Genomic DNA, 24,686 nt, shown 5'->3' with positions numbered 1-24,686 from the left:
CCCTCATAAATCTTTCCTCTCTCACCCTAAACCAATGCCTTCTAGTTCTGGACTTGCCCCCACTACCCTAAGGAAAAGGCATAAAAACGTTGAGCATCCAGACAGAATGCAAAAGAAATAAAGTGTCGAGGGAAAAAAAATTGTGACTCTACTCTCTTTTTCTCCCATTGACATTTGGACACTTAAAAACGCTCAGCAACAGCACCATCGCCACTGCGCATGATTGATGGTGTCAGTAAGGCACTACGCATGTTTACCGGTGTCAGCAAATCACTGCGCATACTCCTCGCAGAAAAGGCGCGCGAGCTACTTTTGATGAACCAATAGGAAGCCAGGAGGACCGGAAGAAGCCCGGTCCTCCTGTCAATCAGAGCCCTTCCATTGTCTGAACGCGGAAGCTGGACCACGAGCCCTGGAACGAAGAGCGAGCCTCACCCCGGAGTGCAACGTCCTTCCACTGAGTACTGAACCTTCTTTTCCAAACCCTCTTTTTCCATTTATTTTTCATTCTGGGGTCAAGGGGCGTGCGTTTCCTCCAGGTGTTCCAGTGTCCTCCCAGAATCCAAAGACGGGGTGGTTAGGTGAATTGGCCATGCTAAATTGCACATAGTAGTCAGGGATGAAGAGGTGAGGTGCATTAGTCAGGGGTAAATGCAGAGTAATAGAGTGGGGCAATGGGTCTGAGTGGATTGCTGTTCGGAGGGTTGGCATAGACGTGCTGGTACGAAGGGCCTCTTTCCACACTATTGTATAGATTGTTGACTTGTAGCAACTGGAAGGAAAGGAGGGGACAGAATCTGGACATGTGGGTCCAGATCTGTGTCTCAATTGGCAAAGTAGACAGGCAGGAGGCTGGAAGAACACAGCACGCCAGGCAGCATCAGGAGGTGGAGAAGTCAATGTTTCGGGTGGAAGCCTTCTTCAGGACTGGATGTGGTGTAGGGGGAGGCTGCAGAACAATGGCATGCTGGAGGCATTGTGGTGAAGTGAGGATAGGTAAAGACAGGGAGAGGGCATGACCTGGTTGGTCAATGGAAGGACTGAATCTTGTTGGTAGCAGGGAGGAGTTGAAGGGAGGGGGAGGGGATGGGAAGGGTGCTTTTTTGAAATTGGAGAACTCAATGTTGAATCCCTCTGGGCTGTAGGCTGCCCAGGCAGAAGATGAGGTGTTGTTCCTCCAATTTGCGGTTTGGTTCATTGTGGCAATGGAGGAGGCCAAAGATGGTCATGTCAGAAAGGGAGTGGGAAGGGAATTAAAATGGGTGGTGACTGGGAGGTCCGATCGGTTTACGCTTGGTGTCCCCGATGTAGAGAAGATCACAATTGGCAAATACAGTACCACGGTGTGAAGTTGTAGCCTTTGCTGTGGGAGAATAAAAAGCAGAAAGGATGTTTGTTGTTTAAATGGTGATATATTGGGAAAGTGAGAACTGCACATCCTGGAGATCAGGGTTGAAAATTGTGGCATTGGAAAAGCACAGCAGGTCAGGCAACACCCAAAGAGCAGGAGAGTGGACGTTTCAAGCATGAGCCCTTCATCAGGAATGATGTGTGGATGTACAAAGTGGCCTCAGCGTCCTCCTGCACCAGTCAGTGCCAGTTGTCAGACAGGTGCAGCAAGCAATTAGCAAGAGGAATTGAGGTCAGAAGTGGGGATGTCTTCCTGCAGTTAAGGGGTCATTGAATATGTTCAAGGCTGAGTTCATCTGATTTTTGAACAACAAACAAGTGGATGTTTATGGGGGGAGGTAAGTAAAATGATTTTAAGACCAGTACAGAACAGTTGCTGAGTCATACAGCACAGACACAGACGCTTCAGTCCAACTAGTCGATGCTGACTATATTCACAAACTAAACTAGTCCCACCTGCCTGTGTTGGGCCCATATTTCCTCCGAACCATTCCGATTCATGTACTTGTCCAAATGTCTTTTAAACGTTCTGACTGTTTACCACCACTTCTTCTGGACCTTAATTCTACACAAATCACTCTGTGTAAAAAAAAACAAAAAGATGCCCCTTATGCTTTTTTAAAATCTTTCTCCTATCACCTTCAAATTTGCTGCCTTGCTGTGTAATCTTGAAACCCCCACCTGAGGGAAAGGATTTCCAGCGGTCACCTCATCTATGCCCCTCATGACTTTGTGAGGTCACCTCCCAACCTCCAGTGTTCCAGTCAAAAGATCCCAGCCTATCCGCCTAGATGTAGGTAGATCCATATCCAGTTATGGTCTGTTCAATGCTAGTGCAGGCTTGAAAGATGAAATGGCTTACTCCTGCTTCCAATTCTCACGTTCTGTGTCCTGGACAGCAAGAGACCATCAGACATAGGAGCAGAAATTAGGCCATTCAGCCCCATCAGGTTTGATTCGCCAATCAATCATGGCTGATAGTGTCGTGGAGAAAAGGTAGAGAATCACCAGGCGATGCAGGGAGTTCTTCAAGAAGTAGCTCTTTTATTTGCAAACAAAAAACTATGACACTGAGAAAGTAGATTCTCGAATGCCCACGAACCTCGGTCTGTGGTTTCCTTAATTTTTTTTTCGTCATGTTGCTGTTAGCTGATCAGCATGTTCAACTATATTAATCAAAGTACCTCACTCTAGCTACACAGTAAACCAGTGATGTTAGTTCCCATAATCTCTTTAGTTGTGCATTCTACTTAATGTTATTCTAATGTCGCGGTTAGATATTTAATATCACCTCTGCTACAGTGATCTTCTGTTCCAGATTAACCCGTCATGATTAGATATTTAGCTATTCCATCTATTACAATAGTCTCCTTTCTCAAGCTGATTCTAACTATTAATTAGATATTTAATGTCATGTCCCAAATATTTATGGTCCCAATCTTGACAATGACACTTAACAGGAAGACTAGCTCTACTAACTGTTATCTCATCTCGCCATAGTGACCTTTCAGCCTTAACCTTACTCTGCTAATTGGTGTAAGAGCATTCCACTATTCTTATCCCATCCTGCCTTCCACAGACCACAGATCGCCAGTGGTCTTCATGCTTTAACCCTTCCCATGCTTTCATGCTCTTTAATTTCTATAATAGGTTTCTCAACCTCATTCTTCCACTCGTAACTCTCCATTGCCTTGTTACTCAAGTCTCCATCTCAATCTTAAATATCCTCAGTGACCTGGCCTCCACAGCCTTCTGTGGCAGTGAATTCCATAGATTCACCACTCTCTGGCTGAAGAAGTTTCTCCTTACCTCCATTCTGGAAGGTCTTCCCTTTTACTCTCAGGCTATGTCCATTGGTTCTGGTCTCTCCATCCAATGGAAACATCTTCCCAATGTCCACTTTGTCCAGGCCGTTCAGTATTCTTTATGTTTAAATTAGATACCCCTCTGTGTGTGGGCCTGTTAACCAGCATGAACCAGACTCTTCAGGATGAGGTACAGCAGGGATTAGGTTCAGCAAACTGAGAATGGAGGGAGAGAATGTGGGATGGAGATTTTCAACTTCTGGGGAATAAGAGAGGAAAACGTTCACTATAAATTAGAATTGATTGGATGGGCTGATGGGTCAAGGATGGCAGATGGTGTTTAATTTAGAGAAATGTGTGATTTGCATTTTGGTCAAGCAATCCAGGCAGGACTGACACAGTTAAGGGGAGTGTTGGAGAACAAAGAGACCTTGGAGTGCAGGTTCATAGTTCCTTGAAAGTGGAGTCGCAGGTAGACACAATAGTGAAGAAGGCATTTGGCGTGCTTTCCTTTTATAGGTCAGAGCATTGAGTATAGGAGTTGGGAGGTCAGGCTGCGGCTGTATAGGACATTGGTTAGGCCACGTTTGGAAGACTGCATTCGTTCCTGCTCTTCCTGTTTATAAGAAAGATATTGTGAAGCTTTGAAAGGGGTTGGAAGAAATTTACAAGGCTGTTGTCAGAGTTGGAGGGCTTGAGCAACAGGGACAGGCTGAATAGGCTGGGGATTCCAGGATTCTTATACTGTCCCACTTGAGGAACATTCTCTCCCCTCTACCAACCACTAGCTCCAGCCACAATCCACGAAAACCCACATCAACAGAAGCAAGGCGTAGGTCCTCAAGCAGACACTGATATATACAGGATGGAAACAGACGTTCTCTCTCCCTCCATACGTGCATACACAGGTCCACAGGGGTGACTGTGTATTCACAGAATTATATTTGCATAGCTGAGCTGAGATGTCCCTTCTTGATATCAACTTTAAGTTATCTTGAGAAGATGCCTTAAAGGAAGTTCTGGGATTTACACAATAATGATACCTGCAACCCATTCGCAGAGATGAAAGGCTCAGCAATCCAGGTTCAATCAGTATATTATCTCAGTGGCAGGACAGTATAATGCTTTTCCATAAATTCTGTGTCCCATGATATTATTCTCCGCAACCATCCAATAAAGGAACAGTGCCCCAAAAGTCAGTGCCTCCAAACAAACCTGTTGGACTATAACCTGGTGCTGTGACTGTTAACTTTGGCCAGGTTAGCGGGAATTTTGCTATGCAAAATTACCCAGAATGCCCAGGGATGTGCAGGTAAGGGTGGATTGGTCGGCGGGGGGGTTAAATGTAGAGCAATAGGGGTAGGGGAATGGGTGTGGATGGGTTACTCTTCGGAGGGTTCGTGTGGACTCGTTGGGCCGAGTGGCCTGCTTCCACACTGTAGGGATTCTCTGAAGGAAAGGGATTTCTGCAAACAATGCAAGGCAGTGCGGGCCAGCCATTAGCAGATGCAGCATGGGGTCCCCGCTGCTGGCCAAGCCTCGCATTTTGCCCCATCTCCCATACCCTCCCCCACCCCCAAACCCATTCATGGCGTCACAATGTAGAAGTGGCCCTGTCAGTTTGAGTGAAACTCCCTCCCTCTGGGCAACTCTTCATCCTGGGAGGGAGAGAGATGTTGTGGGGGAAATCTGTTCACTTGTAGCAACTGGAGTGAATCCAGGGAGGGAACAGACTCTGCAAACTCATGTATGTCTCTTAATTACCTGGGATGGAAGGATGGGGTGGGGCTGTTTTCCGCATTGTGCCAGAATCTGACGGGTGACATTATAGACTTTTATAAAATCATGACGGGCATGGATAGGGCAAATAGGTTTAGGGTGAGAGCGGGAGGAGATGTAAAAGAGACATCAGGGCAACCTTTTCACGGCGAGGGTGGTGTGTGTATGGAATGAGTTACCAGAGGAAGTGGTGGATGTTGGTACAATTACAACATTTTTCCAGCATTGTACTTTTTGACGTTGACTCTCCAGCATCTGCAGTCCTCACTTTGACGTCAATGTCTGACAGTCGCTCAATCCATCAGGGCAGCAACAATTTTCAACTATGATTCTGTGAGAAGGAGCAAAGCCTTTTGGTTCCTGTTTGAGTACATTTTCAGCATCAGTGGGACTGGATGAGAGATCCCTCTGTTGCAGTGCACTGAGTGTGGAGTGTGTAACAGCTATACGCCCTAGAAGAATTCACAGCAGGGAGGGGCTGGACACGTGTTTGTATGCAGCTGAAGCTTAGGCCATGGAGAAACCTGAGGAATTCCTTCCTGTGGAGAAACCATGGAAGTGTGGCAACTGTGGGAAAGGCTTTCGTGCCCCATCTGCCCTGGAGACTCATCAGCGCAGCCACACTGGGGAGAGGCCGTTCTCCTGCCCTGTCTGTGGGAGGGCCTTCAGCGATTACTCTAACCTGATGACCCACCAGCGCATCCACACTGGGGAGAAGCCGTTCTCCTGCCCCAAGTGCGGGAAGGCCTTCAGCAATTCCTCCGCCCTGCTCACCCACCAGCAGATCCACATGGGGGAGAAGCCCTTCAGCTGCCCAGAGTGCGGGAAGGCCTTCAGCAGTTCCCCCAACCTGCTGAGGCACCAACGGGTCCACAGAGGCGAAAGGCCCTTCAGCTGCCCCGAGTGTGGGAAGAGCTTTACCCAGGCCTCCACCCTGCTGACCCACCGGCGAATCCACACCGGGGAGAGGCCCTTCAGCTGCCCTGAGTGCGGGAAGACTTTCAGTGATTCCTCCAACCTGCTGACCCACCGGCAGGTCCACACGAGGGAGAGGCCCTTCAGCTGCCCCGAGTGCGGGAAGGCCTTCAGCAAGTCCTCTGACCTGCTCAAGCACCAGCGGATCCACACGGGGGAGAAGCCCTTCAGTTGCCCCGATTGTGGGAAGGCCTTCAGCAATTCCTCCCACCTGCAGACCCACCAGCGGGTCCACACCGGGGAGAGGCCGTTCTCCTGCCCCGAGTGCGGGAAGACCTTCAGCAATTCCTCCAACCGGCTGAAGCACCAGCGAGTCCACACAGGGGAGAGGCCCTTCAGCTGCCCCGAGTGCGGGAAGACCTTCAGCGATTCCTCTGACCTGCTGAAGCACCAGCGGGTCCACACCGCGGAGAGGCCATTCACCTGCTCTCAGTGCAGGAAGGGCTTCACCCGCTCCTCCCACCTCCAGCGGCACCAGCGAGTTCATGTGCCACTGCAGGGGGATTGAAGGAGCGACGGCTGAGTGCCATTATTGACTGGAGTATCAACCCAGTTCCAGGGACTCTCGGGTTTGAATCCCGCTGCGGCAGATGGTGGGATACAGGGCATGGGTTGAAATTGGTAGGTGAGGCAATACTTCCTCTGGGTTACAGTGGATCTAATTACAAAGGGATGTCTTGGTACTGAGCAATAGTAAAGAAAATGAAGTGGGGGTGGGGTGGCGGGGGGATTGGTGCATTTGTGCTTTGACCTTGTTTCAAAAGCAGCTACATTTTCTACACCTTTTTGCTGGGGTGATCTGAAGCTGTAACAAAGTTGGGTCACAATAAAGTTTACCTGAACTTACCACTGGGCTCAGACTCTCATTGAACGCTTTGAGCTCAAAGAGGTTTTTGTTTTAAAGCTGCTCATTTCTCTCAGCATCCTGCACTAAGTTTCTAATTTCTGTATCAGATGGAGCAGTGAATGCGTAGCCAGTATCGTTAGAAACTGTAAATTTTTCAGCAGTGCAGAGTGCGTCGTTTCATCGGCATTGTCAAGTTTACTGGCAAAGGTGTGGGCTGTGTTCACTCGGAACGATGTGAAGGTGCCGGTATTGGACTAGGGTGGATAAAATTAAAAATCTCGCAACACCAGGTTATAGTCCAACAGGCTTACCCAGAAGCACTAGCCTTCGGAGCACCACTCCCCCACCGGGGAGCCGCAGAGCAGGATCACAAGACAGATTTCATTGTAAAAGATCAGTGTCATGCAACTGATAGGATACATTGAACGAACCGAGACAGCTGTTAAGTCTTTCATCTTTTATAATGGGCTGCAGGTTTTGGTTAATTAATATGTAAATCCCAGAACCACCCCCAATTCACGTTCTCAAGATGACTTAAGGTTTTATATATTAAAAAAAAGGGACATCTCAGCTCAGACAATGCATTAAAGGTGTGAGGTTCAAGTCTCTCAGTATCCTAATCTTGAATCAGACTGGTTCTATTTCCGAAGGAGGAACTTATAAAATATTACTTGGATTGACTGCTTGCAGACTGTGCACTTTGTAAGCAAAATTGAATATTTATATGCAAATATAATTCTGCCAATATAAGTTTACCCCATAGTGATGTGTGTGCGTGCATGAGAGTGCGCATAAGAGTGTATGCATGTTTGGTAAAGTGTGAGTTTGATGGACTATAAGCCTGCAATTTTGTGTATGTGTATGTGTGCACGATAGAAGTATGAATAAAAGTGAGGGGTTGCGTTTTGCTAAAACAAGAAAAGGCAGGACTTGTACAGTTAATGGTAGGACCTTGGGTCGTATTTCAAAACACATGGGGGAAGTGGGGGTGGGGTTCAGGTATGTAGCTCTTTGAAAGTTGCATTGCAACCTGGTTGAAAGTTGGTTAAGAAGCTTGCCTTCCTTGTTCACACAATTGATTACAGGAATTGGGACATCATGTTGAGGTTGTCCAGGATGTTGGTGAGACCACTTTTAGAGTACTGAGTACAGTTCTGGTGCCCTGTAATAGGAAGAATACTATTAAAGGGGGTTTGGAAAAGATTTACCTGGACGTTGCCAGGTCTGGGGGTTTGAGTTATAAGGAGAGGCTGGGACTCTTTTTTTTCACTGGAGCACAGGAGGTTGAAGGATGACCTCATTGAGATTTATAAAATCACGAGGGGTGGAGGTAAAGTGAATAGCAAAGCACTCTCCCTTAGCATAGGGGAGCTCAAAACTAGATGGCAAATTTCTTTAAGGTGAGAGGAGAGCGATTTTAAAAGGAACCTGAGGGGCAACGTTTTGACAGAGGACGGTTTGTGTGTGGAATGAACTTGCTGAGGAAGTGGTAGATTCGGGTACATTTACAATGTTTAAATTACATTTGGATGGGTACATGAATAGAAAGGTTTAGAGGGATCTGGGCCAAATGTGGGCAAGTGGGGCTAGGTTAGTTTGGGAATCCATCAAGTCCACTTTGGCCCTCCGACGAGCATCCCACCCATACCCCCACCCCCTTACTCTGTATTTCCCATGGCTAATCCACCCTAACCTGCACACCCCTGGATCCTGTCGTTGGAAAGTGAAAATTTGTTGCACTGTGGGGATGAAGCACTACCCTATCCAGTCATTTCTGCTAATGGATGAGACCAGGCCTCAAGATTAGATTTAGGGGGGAGTAGATTTAGGACAGAGATGAGGAGGAACTGCTTTTCTCAGAGAGTAATGAATCTATGGAATTCTCTGCCCAAGGAAGCAGTACAGGCAGCTTCATTAAGTATATAACAGGGGAATATATTACGGGGAACAAAGAAATGGCAGAAGAATTGAATTGGTACTTCAGATCTGTGTTCACTGGGGAAGACACAAGCAATCTCCCTGAGATAACAGTGGCTGAAGGACCTGAACTTAAGGGAATTTATATTTGCTAGGAATTGGTGTTGGAGAGACTGTTAGGTCTGAAGGTTGATAAGTCCCTGGGGCCTGATGGTCTACATCCCAAGGTACTGAAGGAGGTGGCTCGAGAAATCGTGGATGCGTTGGTGATTATTTTCCAGAGTTCGATTAGATTCGGGATCAGTTCCTGCAGATTGGAGGGTGGCTAAAGTTGTACCACTTTTTAGAAAGGTTGGAGAGAGAAAACAGGAAATTATAGACCAGTTAGTCTGACCTCAGTGGTGGGAAAGATGACACATCTGGATAGTAGTAACAGGATTTATGAAGGGGAAATCATGCTTGACTAATCTTCTGGAATTTTTTAGTGAGCAAAATTAGGGTGCATGGTATTGGGGGAAAGTACTAACTTGGATTGAAAGTTGGTTGGCTGATAGGAAACAAAGAGTAGTGATAAACGGCTCCATTTCGGAATGGCAGGCAGTGACCAGTGGGGTACCGCAGGGATCAGTACTGGGACCTCAGGTTTTTACAATTTATGCTAATGATATAGAAGATGGTATTAGCAATAACATTAGCAAATTTGCTGATGATACTAAGCTGGGTGGCAGGTGAAATGTGAGGAAGATGTTAGGAGATTACAGGGTGACCTGGACAAGTTAGGTGAGTGGTCAGATGAATGGCAGATGCAGTTTAATGTGGATAAATGTATGGTTATCCATTTTGGTGGCAAGAACAGGAAGGCAGCTTACTACCTAAATGGAATCAATTTAGGTAAAAGGGCAGTACAGAGAGATCTGGGTGTTCTTGTACACCAGTCAATGAAAGTAAGCATGCAGGTACAGCAGGTTGTGAAGAAGGCTAATAGCATGCTGGCCTTCATAACAAGAGGGATTGAGTATAGAAGCAGCGAGGTTCTTCTGCAGCTGTACAGGGCCCTGGTGAGACCACACCTGGAGTACTGTGTGCAGTTCTGGTCTCCAAATTTGAGGAAAGACATTCTGGCTATTGAGGGAGTGCAGCGTAGGTTCACAAGGTCAATTCCTGGAATGGCGGGATTACCTTACACTGAAAGACTGAAGCGACTGGGCTTGTATACCCTTGAGTTTAGGAGACTGAAAGGGGATCTGATTGAGACATATAAGATTATTAAAGGATTGGACACTCTGGAGGCAAGAAACATGTTTCCGCTGATGGGTGAGTGCCGAACCAGAGGACACAGCTTAAAAATATGGGGTAGACCATTTAGGACAGAGATGAGGAGAAACTTCCTCACCCAAAGAGTGGTGGCTGTGTGGAATGCTCTGCCCCAGAGGGCAGTGGAAGCCCAGTCTCTGGATTCATTTAAGAAAGAGTTGGATAGAGCTCTCAAGGATAGTGGAATCAAAGGTTATGGAGATAAGGTAGGAAAAGGATACTGATTAAGGATGATCAGCCATGATCATATTGAATGGTGGTGCAGGCTCGAAGGGCAGAATGGCCTACTCCTGCACCTGTTGTCTATTGTCATATTGAAGACACAGTTGGATGGGTTTTTGTACGGTAGGGGAATTGAGCGTAGTTGGCAGAATGCAGGGAGCATAGTTCACCCATGATCTTAATGATTGGTGCAGCGGGCTTGATGGCCCAAATGGCCTGTTCCTGCTTCTATTACTATGAAACTATAACCCTGTATTTCCCATGGCTAATCCACCTAACCTGCATATCCCTGGACACAATGGGTAGTGTAGCATGGTGAATCCAACCTAACCTGCACCTATGTGGACGCTGTGGGTAATTTAGCATGATCAACCACTCTAATCTGGATAAAGTTAAATATCACACAACACTAGGTTATATTACAACAGGTTTATTTGGAAGCACCCACTTTCAGAGCATTGCTCCATCATCAAGTGGTTGTGGAGTATAAGATCATATGGCACAGAATTTATAGAAAAATATTAGTGTACTGCCACTGAAATGATATATTGAACAAAACTGGATTGTTAAGTGTTTCATCTTTTGGAATAGGTTGTAGGTATCATTCATATGTAAACCTCGCGGTAACATGAGGCTTTATAATAAAAGGTGACATCTCAGCTCAGACAGCGCAATAAAGTTGTGAGGTCAGAGTCTGTCTGTATTCCAATCTTGACTGGTTCTATTTCCAACGTAGGAATTTATAAAATACTACATGTTCTCACTGCCTGTAGGTTGTGCATTTTTTTTGAGAAAAGTAGAATGTATCTGAAAATATAATTCTGCAAATACAAATTCACCCCTATGGATCTGCACATGTGTACGCGCGTGAGAGAGAGAAAACATCCACCCCCATGCCCTATATCTCCGTCCACAGAATACCTCTGACAACAGATGCCCTACTTCTGCTGGTGTAAACATTGTTGCAAATCACAGCTGGGCACCAAGAGCTAGATGTAAGGGAGAGAGAGCTCCCCAGGTAGGGTACCATCAGAATCCTGGGAGACCCCTATTTCTGGTTTACTTTTAAATGAACAAACATTAAGTGCAAGCATTATTTATTTTTAGTTTTGTTTCATTTTTCTTGTTTGATTCTCTGCTATGACTACACTCTGTGTCTGGTTGGTTGACAGGCTGGGAGATAGGTTGGGTCTTGATTGACTGAATGTTTTATTGTTCCGGAAGATAACAGACAAAAGGTGCAGGAGTAGGCCATTCGGCCCTTTGAGCCAGCACCGCCATTCATTATGATCATGGCTGATCATCCTCAATTAATATCCTGTTCCTGCCTTATCCCCATAACCCTTGATTCGATTATCTTTAAGAGCTCTATCCATTTCTTTCTTGAAAGTATCCAGAGACTTGGCCTCCACTGCCTTCTGGGGAAGAGCGTTCCATATACCCACCACTCTCTGGGTGAAGAAGTTTCTCCTCGACTCTGTTCTAAATGGCCTACCCCTTATTTCTAAACCTGTGTCCTCTGGTTCTGGACTTGCCCATCAGCAGAAACATGCTTCCTGCTGCCAGAGTGTCCAATCCTTTAATAATCTTGTACGTCTCAATCAGATCCCCTTCATCCTTCTAAACTCGAGTGTATACAAGCCCAGTCGCTCCAATCGTTCAACACATGATAGTCCCGCTATTCCAGGAATTGACCTCGTGAACCGACACCACTCTCTCAATAGCCAGAATGTCCTTCCTCAAATTTGGAGACTAAAACTGCACACAATCCTCCAGGTACGGTCTCACCAAGGCCCTGTACAGCTGTAGAAGGACCTTGTTGCTTCTATACTCAATTCCTCTTGTTATGACGGCCAATGTGCCATTAGCTTTCTTCACTGCCTGCTGTACCTGCATGCTTGCTTTTATTGATTGATGTGCAAGAACACCTCGATCTCACTGTACTTCCCCTTTACCTAACTTGACTCCATTTAGATAGTAATCTGCCTTCGTGTTTTTGCCACCAAAGTGGATAACCACACACTTGTCCACATTAAACTGCATCTGCCATGCATCCGTCCACTCACCTAGCTTGTCCAGGTCACCCTGTATTCTCATAACCTTCTCCTCACATTTCACCCTGCCACCCAGCTTTGTGTCATCAGCAAATTTGCTAATATTACTTTTAATACCTTCATCTATATCATTAATGTATATTGTAAACAGCTGTGGTCCAAGCACTGAACCTTGTGGTACACCACTGGTCACCGCCTGCCATTCCGAAAGGGACCCATTTATCACTACTCTTTGCTTCCTGTCAGCCAGCCAATTTTCAATCCAAGTCAGTATTTTGCCCCCAATACCACGTGCCCTAATTTTGTTCACTAATCTCCTACATGGAACTTTATCAAAGGCTTTCTGAAAGTCCAAGTACACTACATCTACTGGCTCTCCCTTGTCCATCTTCATAGTCACATCCTCAAAACATTCCAGAAGATTAGTCGAGCACAATTTCCCCTTCGTAAATCCATGCTGACTCTGACCCATCCTGTTACTGCTATCCAAACGAGTCATAATTTCATCTTTTATAATTGACTCCAGCATCTTTCCCACCACTGACATCAGACTAACCAGTCTGTAATTCTCTGTTTTATCTCTCCCTCCTTCCTTGAAAAGGGAGGCAACATTAGCCACCCTCCGATCCGCAGGAACTGATCCTGAATCTATAGAACATTGGAAAATGATTATCAATGCATCCACGATTTCTAGAGCCACCTCCTTAAGTACCCTGGGATGCAGACCATTAGGTCCCGGGGTCATATCAGTTTGCAGATCTCACAGTCTATTCATCACCATTTCCTACCTACTATAAATTCCCTCCAGTTCATCCATTACCTGAGGTCATTCAGCCACTATTACATCTGGGAGATTGCTTGTGTCTTCCCCAGTGAAGACAGATCCAAAGTGCTTATTTCAACTCCTCTGCCATTTCCTTGTTCCCCGTAAGAAATTCACCTGTTTCTGTCTTCAAGGGCCCAATTTTAGTCGTAACCATTTCTTTTCACATACCTAAAAATGCCTTTGCTATCCTCCTTTATATTTTTGGCCAGTTTGCCTTCGTACCTCATTTTTCACTGAGTATCGCCTTTTTAGTGATCCTCTGTTGCTCTTTAAAGGTTTCCCAGTCCCCTGGCTTCCTGCTCATCTTTGCTATATTATACTTCTCTTTTATCTTTATACAGTCCTTAACTTCCCCCGTCAGCCACGGCCGCCCCTGCGTCCCCTTAGGTTCTTTCTTCCTCTTTGGAATGAACTGATTCTGCATTATACCCAGAAATACCTGCCATTGTTGTTCCATTGCCATCCATGCTAGGGTATTGAACCTGCATAGCCCCATAATTCCCTTTGTTCAACTGCAATACTGACACTTCCGATGCTCCCTTCTCCCTCTCAAATTGCAGATTAAAACTTATCATATTTTGGTCACTATCTCCTAATGGCTCCTTTACTTCAACACCCCTGATCAAATCCAGTTCATTGCACAACACCAGATCCAGAATTGACTTCTCCCTGGTAGGATCCAGTACAAGCTGTTCTAAGAATCCACCTTGGAGGCACTCTACAAACTCTCTTTCTTGGGGTCCAATACCATCCTGATTCTCCCAGTCCACCTGCATGTTGAAATCCCCCATAACAACTGTAGTAATACCTTTGGGTCAGGCCAATTTCAGCTCCTTATTCAATTTACACCCTACATCCAGACTACTGTTTGAGGGCTTGTAGATAACTCCCATTAGGGTCTTTGTACCCTTAAAATTTCTCAGCTCTATCCATACTGACTCCACACCTCCTGATTCTATGGCCCCCCTTGCAAGGTACTAGATATCATTCCTCACCAACAGGACCACCCCAGCCCCTCTGTCCATCAGTCTGTCCTTTCGATAGCACGTATACCCTTGAATATTCGTTTATGTAAAAACAATGACTGCAGATGCTGAAACCAGCTTCTGGAATAGAGTGGCGCTGGAAAAGCACAGCTGTTCAGGCAGCATCCAAGGAGCAGGAAAATCGACGTTTCGGTCAAAAGCCCTTCAGGTAGAGTGCCTGAAGGGTGGAGAGATAAATGAGAGGAGGGCGGGGGTGGGGAGAAAGTACCATAGAGCCCCTGTCCACTTGAAGCTATGTCTCAGTTATCCCCACAATATCGTACCTGTCAATTTCCAACTGAACCTCAAGGTCATCCACCTTATTTCTTATGCTTCGTGCATTCATATATACTATTTTTTAATTTGTTACTCCCCTCACCCTTCCTATCAATCTCTATTTCACTTGACCATACTGTATGATCCTGTCTTGAGTTTTCTGCTCCGTTGATTCTGTTGTCTTTCTTAACTTGTCTTATTTTCATTTTCCCTTTAACTTCCTTCTTGAATTTCCAGTGTACCCCCCCCCCCCCCCCCAACTGCTTAGTTTAAACCCACCTATGTTGCAGTGGCAAACCTGCTTGCCAGAATGCTGGTCCCCCACCTATTAAGGTGCAACCCCTCCCTCTTGTATAATTCATCCTTACCGCAAAACATACCCCAGTGATCAAAGAATTTTAATCCTTGCTCCCTGTACCAGTTCCTCCGCCACACATTTAAGTCCATTACGTCCCTGTTCCTGCCCTCTCCAGCCCGAGGAACTGGAAGCAACCCAGAGATAATCACCCTGGAAGTCCTGCTTTTCAGCCTTCTTCCGAGTTCTCTGAGGTCCTGCTGTAGAATGCCCCCCTCTTCTTCCTGACGTCATTTGTGCCGACAGGCAGCACCACCTCTGGCTCTTCACCTTCGCCCTTGAGGACTCTCTGAACTCTGTCGGTGATGTCCTGGATCCTGGCACCAGGAAGGCAACACACCTTCCTCAAATTCCGCCTGTTGCCAGAGAAACCCCTTTCAGTCCCTCTCACTATGGAGTGCCCTATTACCACGACTCTGAATGATGTCTGACTCCTTGGCTCTGCCTCCATGCCAATTTTCAATTGTCTGTCTCTCGGACTCGTAGTGTCATCTTCACTTTCCAACAGAGTCAACCTGTTCACAAGATGTACTTTCTCTGGGGTCTCTTGTGCTTGAATCATCTCTTCCGTCCTCATCATCATCTCCCTTCTCTCTTCTGGTATGCTCGGTGTGATGACCTCGCTGAAGGTCCTGTCCAGAAGTTTCTCGTTCTCTTGGATGAGCCTGAGGCCATCTAGTTCTTTCTTCAGTGCTGCAACATGTTCCTTCAGAAGCTGAATGTGTACATACTTTCTGGGTAATCCAAGATGGAGGACAGGAAAAAATTTCAGGCTGTAATACCTGCTTCGTTTTTGAGGTATTTTAGGTGTTAGAGGTGATGTCCTCGAATTATAGGAGCAGCAATTACTGTTTCATATGTTGTTGCATTGTTTTGAAACATTCAGAGAAGAAAATAGCAAAACAACAGCAGTTTTAAAAAGGGAGAGGTACAGACAAAGGAAACACATGGTGAGGTCAGTGCAGCAGATTAGTTTGGATTCCCTACAGTGTGGAAACAGGCCCTTTGGCCTAATAAGTTCACACAACCTCTGAAGAGCAACCGACCCAGACCCATTCTGCTACATTTACCCCTGCCTAATGCACTTAACACTACGGACAATTTAGCATGGCCAATTCACCTGACCTGCACATCTTTGGACTGTGGGAGGAAACCCACGCAGACATGAGGAGAATGTGCAAACTCCACACAGACAGTTGCCTGAGGCAGGAATTGAACCAAGGTCCCTGGTGCTGTGACGCAGCAGTGCTAACCACAGAGAGAGAAAGAAACGGACACAATAGTGTACCTGCACAGTTACTTCCTTTCCTGTTTGAATTCATGTATCGCTGGAGATCGGAGTGCGTCTGGGAAAATTAAACAGTGAAATTCACAACTGATATTGGAGGAACTGTTTGGGCGAAGTTACAGCACAGAAACAGATAAGTGAATAGTTTTAAGTATGGCCTACAGAAGCTCTGCATTAGTGAGTAGAGTGGGTTCTTTCTTGATAATATATTATTTGAGATATGTCACTTGATTAAACTTAAAATATCAGCCATAACTATTAATTTAACTTGGAGCAGTGTTTTGTAGAGGAATAAGACAGTGTTATTTTCTGGATCTATAGATTGTGAAGGGAGCAAAAATGGTCTTTAGTAGAATGATATGCGCTTCTTGTCAGATGTGGGAGTTTCAGGAGAGTTTACAGGTTACTATGGATTATAACTGCAATAAATGCTGTTGGTTGTGAATCCTATCAGATTGAATGAATCGGTTGGAGAGACAATTAGGCGCAATGAGGAATTTGCAATAGCAACAGTATGTGATGGATGGCAGTTATAGGAAGGGGGAAAAGTCACAGATACAGTCACATAAATGGGCTAACTCCAGGAAGGGTAAGAGAGGTAGGCAGGTAGTGCAGGTGTCAGGGGAACTTAGCACGAACGGCCAAGTTTCTGCTATTGAGACTGGCTCTAGAGATCAATTGTGTTAGTGGACTCTGTAGTCTGAAGTACAGACAGGCGTTTCTGTGGCCAGCAGCAAAAAATCAGAATGGTGTGTTGCTTCCCTGGTGCCAGGATCAAGGATGTCTCAGAGAGGGTGCAGAATGTTGTCAAGGGGGTGAACAGACAGCAAAAGGTCATTGTCTACATTGGAACCAACAACATAGGAAGGGAAAAGTTGAGACTCTGAAGGGAGATTACAAAGAGTTAGGAGGCATTTAAAAAGGAGGTCTTCGAGAGTAGTAATATCTGGATTACACCGGGTGCTACGAGCTAGTGAGGGCAGGAATAGGAGGTTAGAGCAGATGAATGCATGGCTGAGGAGCTGGTGTATGGGAGAAGGATTCTCATTTTTTGGATCATTGGTATCTTTTTTGGGTAGAAGTGACCTGTACAAGAAGGACGATTGCACCTAAATTCAGGAATCCTGAAGAAGGGCTTATGCCCGAAACATTGATTCTCCTGCTCCTTGGATGCTGCCTGACCTGCTGCGCTTTTCCAGCAACATTCTCAGCTCTGATCTCCAGCATCTGCAGTCCTCACTTTCTCCTAATATACTGGCAGGGAGATTTCCTAAAGCTGCGTGGGAAGATTTAAATTAGTAAGGTGGGGGTGGGGAGGGGGCCCTGTGAGATAGTGAGGAAAGAGATCAATCTGAGACTGGTACAGTTGAGAACAGAAGTGAGTCAAAGAGTCAGGGCAGGCAGAGACAAGGTAGGACTAATAAATTAAAGTGCATTTATTTCAGTGCAAGGGGCCTAACAGGGAAGGCAGATGAACTCAGGGCATGGTTAGGAACATGGGACTGGGATATCATAGCAATTACAGAAACATGGCTCAAGGATGGACAGGACTGGCAGCTTAATGTTCCAGGATACAAATGCTACAGGAAGGACAGAGGCGAGAGAGGAGGGGGAGTGGCATTTTTGATAAGGGATAGCATTACAGTTGTACTTAGGGAGGATATTCCCGGAAATACATCCAGGGAAGTTATTTGGGTGGAACTGAGAAACAAGAAAGGGATGATCACCTTATTGGGATTGTATTATGGGCCCCCTAATGTCAGAGGGAAATTGAGAAACAAATTTGTAAGGAGACCTCAGCTATCTGTAAGAATAATAGAGTGGTTATGGTAAGGGATTTTAACTTTCCAAACATCGACTGGGGCTGCCATAGTGTTAAGGGTTTAGATGGAGTGGAATTTGTTAAGTGTGTACAAGAGAAGTTTCTGATTCAGTATGTGGATGTACCTACTAGAGAAGGTGATCTACTCTTGGGAAATAAGGCAGGGTAGGTGACTGAGGTGTCAGTGGGGGAGCACTTTGGGGCCAGCGACCATAATTCTATTTAATTTAAAATAATGTTGGAAAAGGATAGACCAGATCTAAACGTTGAAGTTCTAAATTGGAGAAAGGTCAATTTTGAGGGTATTAGACAAGAACTTTCAAAAACTGATTGGAGGCAGATGTTTGCAGGTAAAGGGATGGCTGGAAAACGGGAAGCCTTCAGAAATGAGATAACAAGAATCCAGAGAAAGTATATTCCTTAGAAGAGTATAAGTAGGAGTATACTTAAGAGAGAAATCAGGAGGGCAAAAAGGGGACATGAGATAGCTTTGGCAACTGGAGTTAAGGAGAATCCAAAGGGTTTTTACAAATATATTAAGGACAAAAGAGTAACTAGGGAGAGAATAGGGCCCCTCAAAGATCAGCAAGGCAGCCTTTGTGTGGAGCTGCAGAAAATGGGGGAGATACCAAACGAGTGTTTTACATCAGTATTTACTGTGGAAAAGGACATGGAAGATATAGAATGTAGGGAAATAGATGGTGAGATCTTGAAAAGTGTCCATATTACAGAGGAGGAAGTGCTGGATGTCTTGAAATGCATAAAGGTGAATAAATCCCCAGGACCTAATCAGGTGTACCCTAGACCTCTGTGGGAAGCTAGGGAAGTGATTGCTGGGCCTCTTGCTGAGATATTTGTATCATCGATAGTCACAGGTGAGGTGCCGAAAGACTGGAGGTTGGCTAACATGATGCCACTGTTTAAGAAGGGTGGTAAGGACAAGCCAGGGAAGTATAGTCCAGTGAGCCAGATGTTGGTGATGGGCAAGTTGTTGGAGGGAATCCTGAGGGACGGGATATACAGGTATTTGGAAAGGCAAGGACTAATTAGGGATAGTCAATATGGCTTTGTGCATGGGAAATCATGTCTCACAAACTTGATTGAGTTTTTTGAAGAAGTAACAAAGAGGATTGATGGGGGCAGAGCAGTAGATGTGATCTATATGGACTTCAGTAAGGTGTTCGACAAGGTTTCCCGTGAGAGGCTAGTTAGCAAGGTTAGATCTCACAGAATACAGGGAGAACTAACCATTTGGATACAGAACTGGCTCAAAGGTAGAAGACTGAGGGTGGTGGTTGAGGGTTGTTTTTCAGACTGGAGGCCTGTGACCAGTGGAGTGCCACAAGGATCGGTGCTGCGTCCACTACGTTTTGTCATTTACATAAATGATTTGGATGTGAGCATGAGAGGCATAGTTAGTAAGTTTACAGATGGCACCAAAATTGGAGGTGCAATAGACAGTGAAGATTACCTCAGATTACAACAGGATCTTGATCAGATGGGCCAATGGGCTGAGAAGTGGCAGATGGAGTTTATTTTAGATAAATGCGAAGTGCTGCATTTTGGTAAAGCAAATCTTAGCAAGACTTATACACTTAATGGTAAGGTCCTAGGGAGTGTTGCTGAACTAAGAAACCTTGGAGTACAGGTTCATAGCTCCTTGAAAGTGGAGTCACAGGTAGATAGGATAGTGAAGAAGGCATTTGGTATGTTTTCCTTTATTAGTCAGAATATAGAGTACAGAAGTTGGGAGGTCATGTTGCGACTGTACAGGACATTGGTTAGGCCACTGTTGGAATATTGCATGCAATTCTGGTCTCCTTCCTATCAGAAAGATGTTGTGAAACTTGAAAGGGTTCAGAAAAGATTTACAAGGATGTCGCCAGGGTTGGAGGATCTGAGCTATAGGGAGAGGCTGAACAGGCTGGGGCTGTTTTCCCTGGAGCATCGGAGGCTGAGGAGTGACATCATAGACATTTACAAAATTATGAGGGGCATGGATAGGGTAAATAGACAAAGTCTTTTTTCTTGAGGTGGGGGAGTCAAGAACTAGAGGGCATAGGTTTAGGGTGAGAGGGGAAAGATATAAAAGAGACCTAAGGGGCAATTGTTTCACGTAGAGGGTGGTAAGTGTGGGGAATAAGCTGCCAGAGGAAGTGGTGGAGGCTCCTACAATTGCAACATTTAAAAGGCATTTGGATGGGTATATGAATAGGAAGAGTTTGGAGGGATAAACGCTGGATTGGGATATCTGGTCGGCATGGACAGGTTGGACCGAAGGGTCTGTTTCTGTTCTGTATATCTCTGTGACTGTGTGGTGTGTGTGTGTGTGTACTCGCGCGCATGAGACAGAGAGTGAGTATTTTAACCTGATTTTTAACTTTGTCCACCCCAGTCCAGCACTGGTTCTGCCACATCATTCCAAATCCTGACAATTCTCTGAGTAAAGAACTTTTTTCCTCATCTCACTCCGAGCTCTCTTGCTGTCAGTCTTGAAAGTTTTACCCTTAGTTACTGACAGACCAACTAGTGGAAACAGAATATCCTTCTTTTTCCTGTCAAAATTGTTCATAATTTTGAACACCGCAATAAGGTCACCCCTTAACCTTCTCTGCTTCAAGGAGAATAAGCTCAATTTCTCTAATCTTTCTTTGCATCTAAAATTCCTAATTTTTGGTATCATTTTAGGAAATCTCTTTTGCACTCTCTGCAGGGCCTTAACATCCTTCCTTTAACAAGAGGCCAAGAACTGTACACCGTACTCCAATTGTGGTCTGACCCGTGATTTGGAGAAGTGCAGCATCACTTCCTTGCTTTTATACTCTCTGCCTCTAATTATAAAACCAAGGATCTTATAAGAACCTTATAAAAATCTTATAAGGACGGGAAGGTATTGGGTAGCCCATCCTCCCTTTGGCCAATTGAGACTTTAGAATGGTCAACTAGTGACATTGGTATTGGAGGTGTCCATATCTACAGTCTTTTTGTGTTCTGATAGAACCCTCCTCCTGGGGAACTACATGCTCAAATCAGATCTGTAACCCTGAAGGAGAGCTTTCTCCCTCCATTAGAATACCTCCAACCCCCTTCCCTGCACCCTCCCCCTTCCCATCCCACCAACCCACTGTCCAGCCAAACCTGATCACTTCATTCCCCTTTCTAGGGCCAGTCAACCTCGTCTCTGTCTTTAGTTTCAGGCCTGGCTCATCTTCAGTGGGGATTGCCTGTTGTCCCAGTCATTGCCATCATTCCTGATGGTGCAGCTAAGATTGGAGAACTTTTGGACATTTGGTTAGGTACCAGATCTTGGAAATAGATTTGGACAGAAGCAGAAGTCATGTCCCAATCCTATTTATGGTTTAACTATTGCTGCAATACAGCAGTGTTTAAGTCAGGGGAGTGGGATCATTACCTCCATATAAACTTCACACAAAAAATACTTTGATAAGATGCCATATGGTATGACATGACTAAGGTGATAACGGTAAAAGAAGGGACAATAACAAATAGTAAAATAAAACAATGAACTGCAATTACTGGAAACCTGAAACAATAGCAGAAATTGCTAAAGATAATCAGAACATTGTCAGAAATCAAACAACACCAAGTGAGTATTTTCACCTGATGAAGGAGCAGCACTCCGAAAGCTTGTGTTTTCAACTGAACCTGTTGGACTATAAACTGGTGTCATGTGACTTCTGACTTTGTCCACCCCAGTCCAACACCGCACCGCCACATCAGAACATTCTAAAGAAGGGTCACGGGACTCGAAATGTTAACTCTGCTTTCTCTTCACTGGTGCTGCCGAAACTGCTGAGTTTCTCTAGCAATCTCTGTTTATGCAATGGAAAGTGAATGGGTTACAAAGCAGAAAACAGAGAGTAGGACCTAAAAGTCGTCATCAAAACTAGCAAATGATGTTCCACAGGATACTAAGTACATTATGACTCACCATTTATATAGCAGCTTTGGATAGAGGAATCAGAAATATAACTTATAAATTTGTTATTGAAAATGTAGATCATATATAGAACAGTAAATATGTACAGTAAAGCATGAATACAGATTCAGAATGAACTTGTCATTGTTAAATTAGCTTCAACATAAATAAATAGTTGAATAATTTGGAGGAAGAATACTTAAGAATAAATAAGATCTTAAATTGCTTGGAAAATAAGTGTTTAAATGGACCCAGTTAAACCGAATTGCCCTTTTCTATTCTGTGAATACTATTGTATTGTCTCATTTTTTGGTGAAAACTTTGCCCAAATTGACTCGCTAATGTGTTATAAAGAAAGTGCAAGAAACTTAGCAGGTCTGGCAGCATCTGTGAAGACAGAAACAGAGCTATTTTTACAAGTCCTATCGAAACATTTTTTTTTCAGCACTTTCTGATTTTATTTCAGATCTTCAGCATCCAGAGTATTGTGCTTTCATTCTCTAACGATAGTAGGAATTTAGAAGAATAAGTACCTGAAATCACTTCACATTGGCACAAAAGCGACACCAATCTTCAGCTCACTCATCGCTTCAAACTTTATTATTCTTTGTGGATGATTAGTGGTCAAAAAAAACATGTCAGAATTAAACACAAATGCACCAACCACTGCATCAAATTCACAGAGAGAAAGAGAGAGAAAGAAGGAGAGAGAGAGAGCGAGAAATTAAATCTTCTAATGAATTAGTGCAGCAGCTAAGTACAAGTATTCCTATTTGCAGTAATTAACGTGATATAGCTTAAACTAGTATTTATACAATATTTCCAATGACTACAACAGATTAGCAAAGAGTAATTCTAGAGATTCACCAAATCCCTCACAAATACATCACCATTCTTTGTTCATTGCATGGTATCTGCCAAGAACAGGTCATCTCTGAGTATACGTATACCATTATCTCATTTCTTTTGTGTTTATGTACTAGCAAGCTTGGGTAAACTGGTTATGAGGCTTTGCAGGAATAGGGGATTATGCATTACAATATACGATGGAAACAACACAGTGATTCCCAAAGCTCCAAATCTAATGAACCTCAATATTCATCATTAGCAATTTCTCATACTTTCTAGGCATGATTACATTTGTCTTAGATTGCAGTACAGAGAGATTTATGCTCATTTAACTGTCAGCATCAAAATAACAAAACAGAATAGGATTGTTTAAGCTGTAAAATTATGTCAACAATAAACCTTAAAATAGTTTAATGTGATTCATCGGATTTAATTCAAGAAACATCTCAAATGACATTTTGAACAGAAAGTTAATTAAACACCAACAAACAATGGCCAGTACTATATAGATAATAATGTTAAGCTGCCACAAAGGGAGGCAGATTTACTTGTGAAACACCAAATTCCAATGGAAATTGGACTTGACTTTAAGCTGCAGCTGGTGTGAAAACAGGTCAATATCATGTAAAATTTAATCCAGTTTTAAAACAGCCACGCAAAGGTTTTACGAAAAGGTTTTCTGGATTCCACCTACTGCATTGGGTGAGCCTGGCTTAATAAAGCGAACTGATGTGAAATAATAATATGAAAGGGCAGATCATGCACAGTAAGCTTGCCGGTGAACAAACAGGGATATTGTGTTCATTTTGTATTGGAAAAGTTACCTTGCATCAAAGCTTTTGATCTGAATTTGCCATGGCCATTATTACCATCATGATTCAATATAATTTTAAACTAACATATGTTGTCTTGCATTGAGTATATTTTAAAGTTGCAACAATTGGAATTTGCAGCATTTTCACATTCCTTGCCCTGACAATCCTCTCAGATATCCTTGCTCATCCAATTCTGATCTGTTGAACATTCCCAATGTCCAGACTACTGTCATTTGTGACAAAGCTATGGCTTTAAGAGGTGTGTTTTGTCCTGGTTTTCTTCAGAGAGAGATTGGAGGGCAGGTGATAAGCAGACAGTGAGAAGACAAACGATTTGTGAGGCCATTGATTTTTTTTTAAAGTTGCAACAATAGAAGCAGGCTGAGATCCAAGATTCTTAGTTAGCATTCGGCAGTTGTTGCTGGTGTCTTAGCAAAGTTGGAAGGCTTTCCTGGCTGCTATACTCTCTCTCTGAACTTTTTTTCAGAATGATCTTTTGATGTTCTTTCCTCCTGGATTTGAAAATTGCATGGAAGACAATCGGTTTTATGAATTTGCTTTTTTTGCCAAGGGGTGTATTTATAGGATGTTACTATTGTGGAACAGTTAATTTGTAATAGTTACTGTATCTATTATTATGTTTTCCAATAGAGATGAGCTATTCCAAGTTCTTCTTTCTTTTATTATATTCTAACTATAGTGTTTGAATAAATTGTGTTTGGTTTAACATTGAGTAGTTGGTCCAACTGGATTACATCTGGAACACAACACCTCACATTTACCTTTGAAATAAGAAAGACGTTAAGGTCTAGGCTACCTTCCTAATATATTTTGAGGGTGTGTGGCCTGGTCCATAACATAGGTGGTGGTATCCTTCTACTGCAGATGTTTTGGTCTTTGAATTTCTTTCCCAAACCTCTTTACCACCGTACATTTCTCTCCGGTTTATAAAATGCTTTACAAGAAAAACCTTAGATCATCTGTTCTAACATTTATTTTAATAGTTCAATACTACATTTTTCTTAATAAAGTTCCTGAGAAGCATATTGGGATGGTTTGCTATGTTATATTCTTTATGTAAGTTTAAGGTATTGTTGTTGTCAATGTATCCATTCATGAACAAAATATTGTTAAGATAATGGTAAACATGCATTATTCTAATTCAAC

At 44.0% G+C, this 24,686-nt stretch overlaps 1 protein-coding gene and 1 long non-coding RNA gene across 2 annotated transcripts; both read left to right on the top strand.

The window, feature by feature from the left end:
* Window positions 1-352: 352 nt before the first annotated feature.
* On the top strand, window positions 353-13,086 carry LOC122564651. Its single transcript, XR_006315951.1, has 3 exons — window positions 353-461; window positions 9,297-9,300; window positions 13,074-13,086. It is a non-coding gene; the product is annotated as an uncharacterized LOC122564651 (long non-coding RNA).
* LOC122564650 (zinc finger and SCAN domain-containing protein 2-like) lies at window positions 5,215-6,801 on the top strand. The gene has a single exon (XM_043719738.1). It carries the CDS (start codon window positions 5,509-5,511, stop codon window positions 6,475-6,477), a length of 969 nt encoding a protein of 322 aa, XP_043575673.1. The 5' UTR covers window positions 5,215-5,508; the 3' UTR covers window positions 6,478-6,801.
* Window positions 13,087-24,686: the final 11,600 nt, after the last annotated feature.

The sequence above is a fragment of the Chiloscyllium plagiosum genome, chromosome 30 (genome assembly GCF_004010195.1).
Source record: "Chiloscyllium plagiosum isolate BGI_BamShark_2017 chromosome 30, ASM401019v2, whole genome shotgun sequence".
Classification (NCBI taxonomy): Eukaryota; Metazoa; Chordata; class Chondrichthyes; order Orectolobiformes; family Hemiscylliidae; genus Chiloscyllium; species Chiloscyllium plagiosum.
Note: the sequence above shows the minus strand (reverse complement) of the source record. Positions and strands in the feature narration are given on the sequence as shown.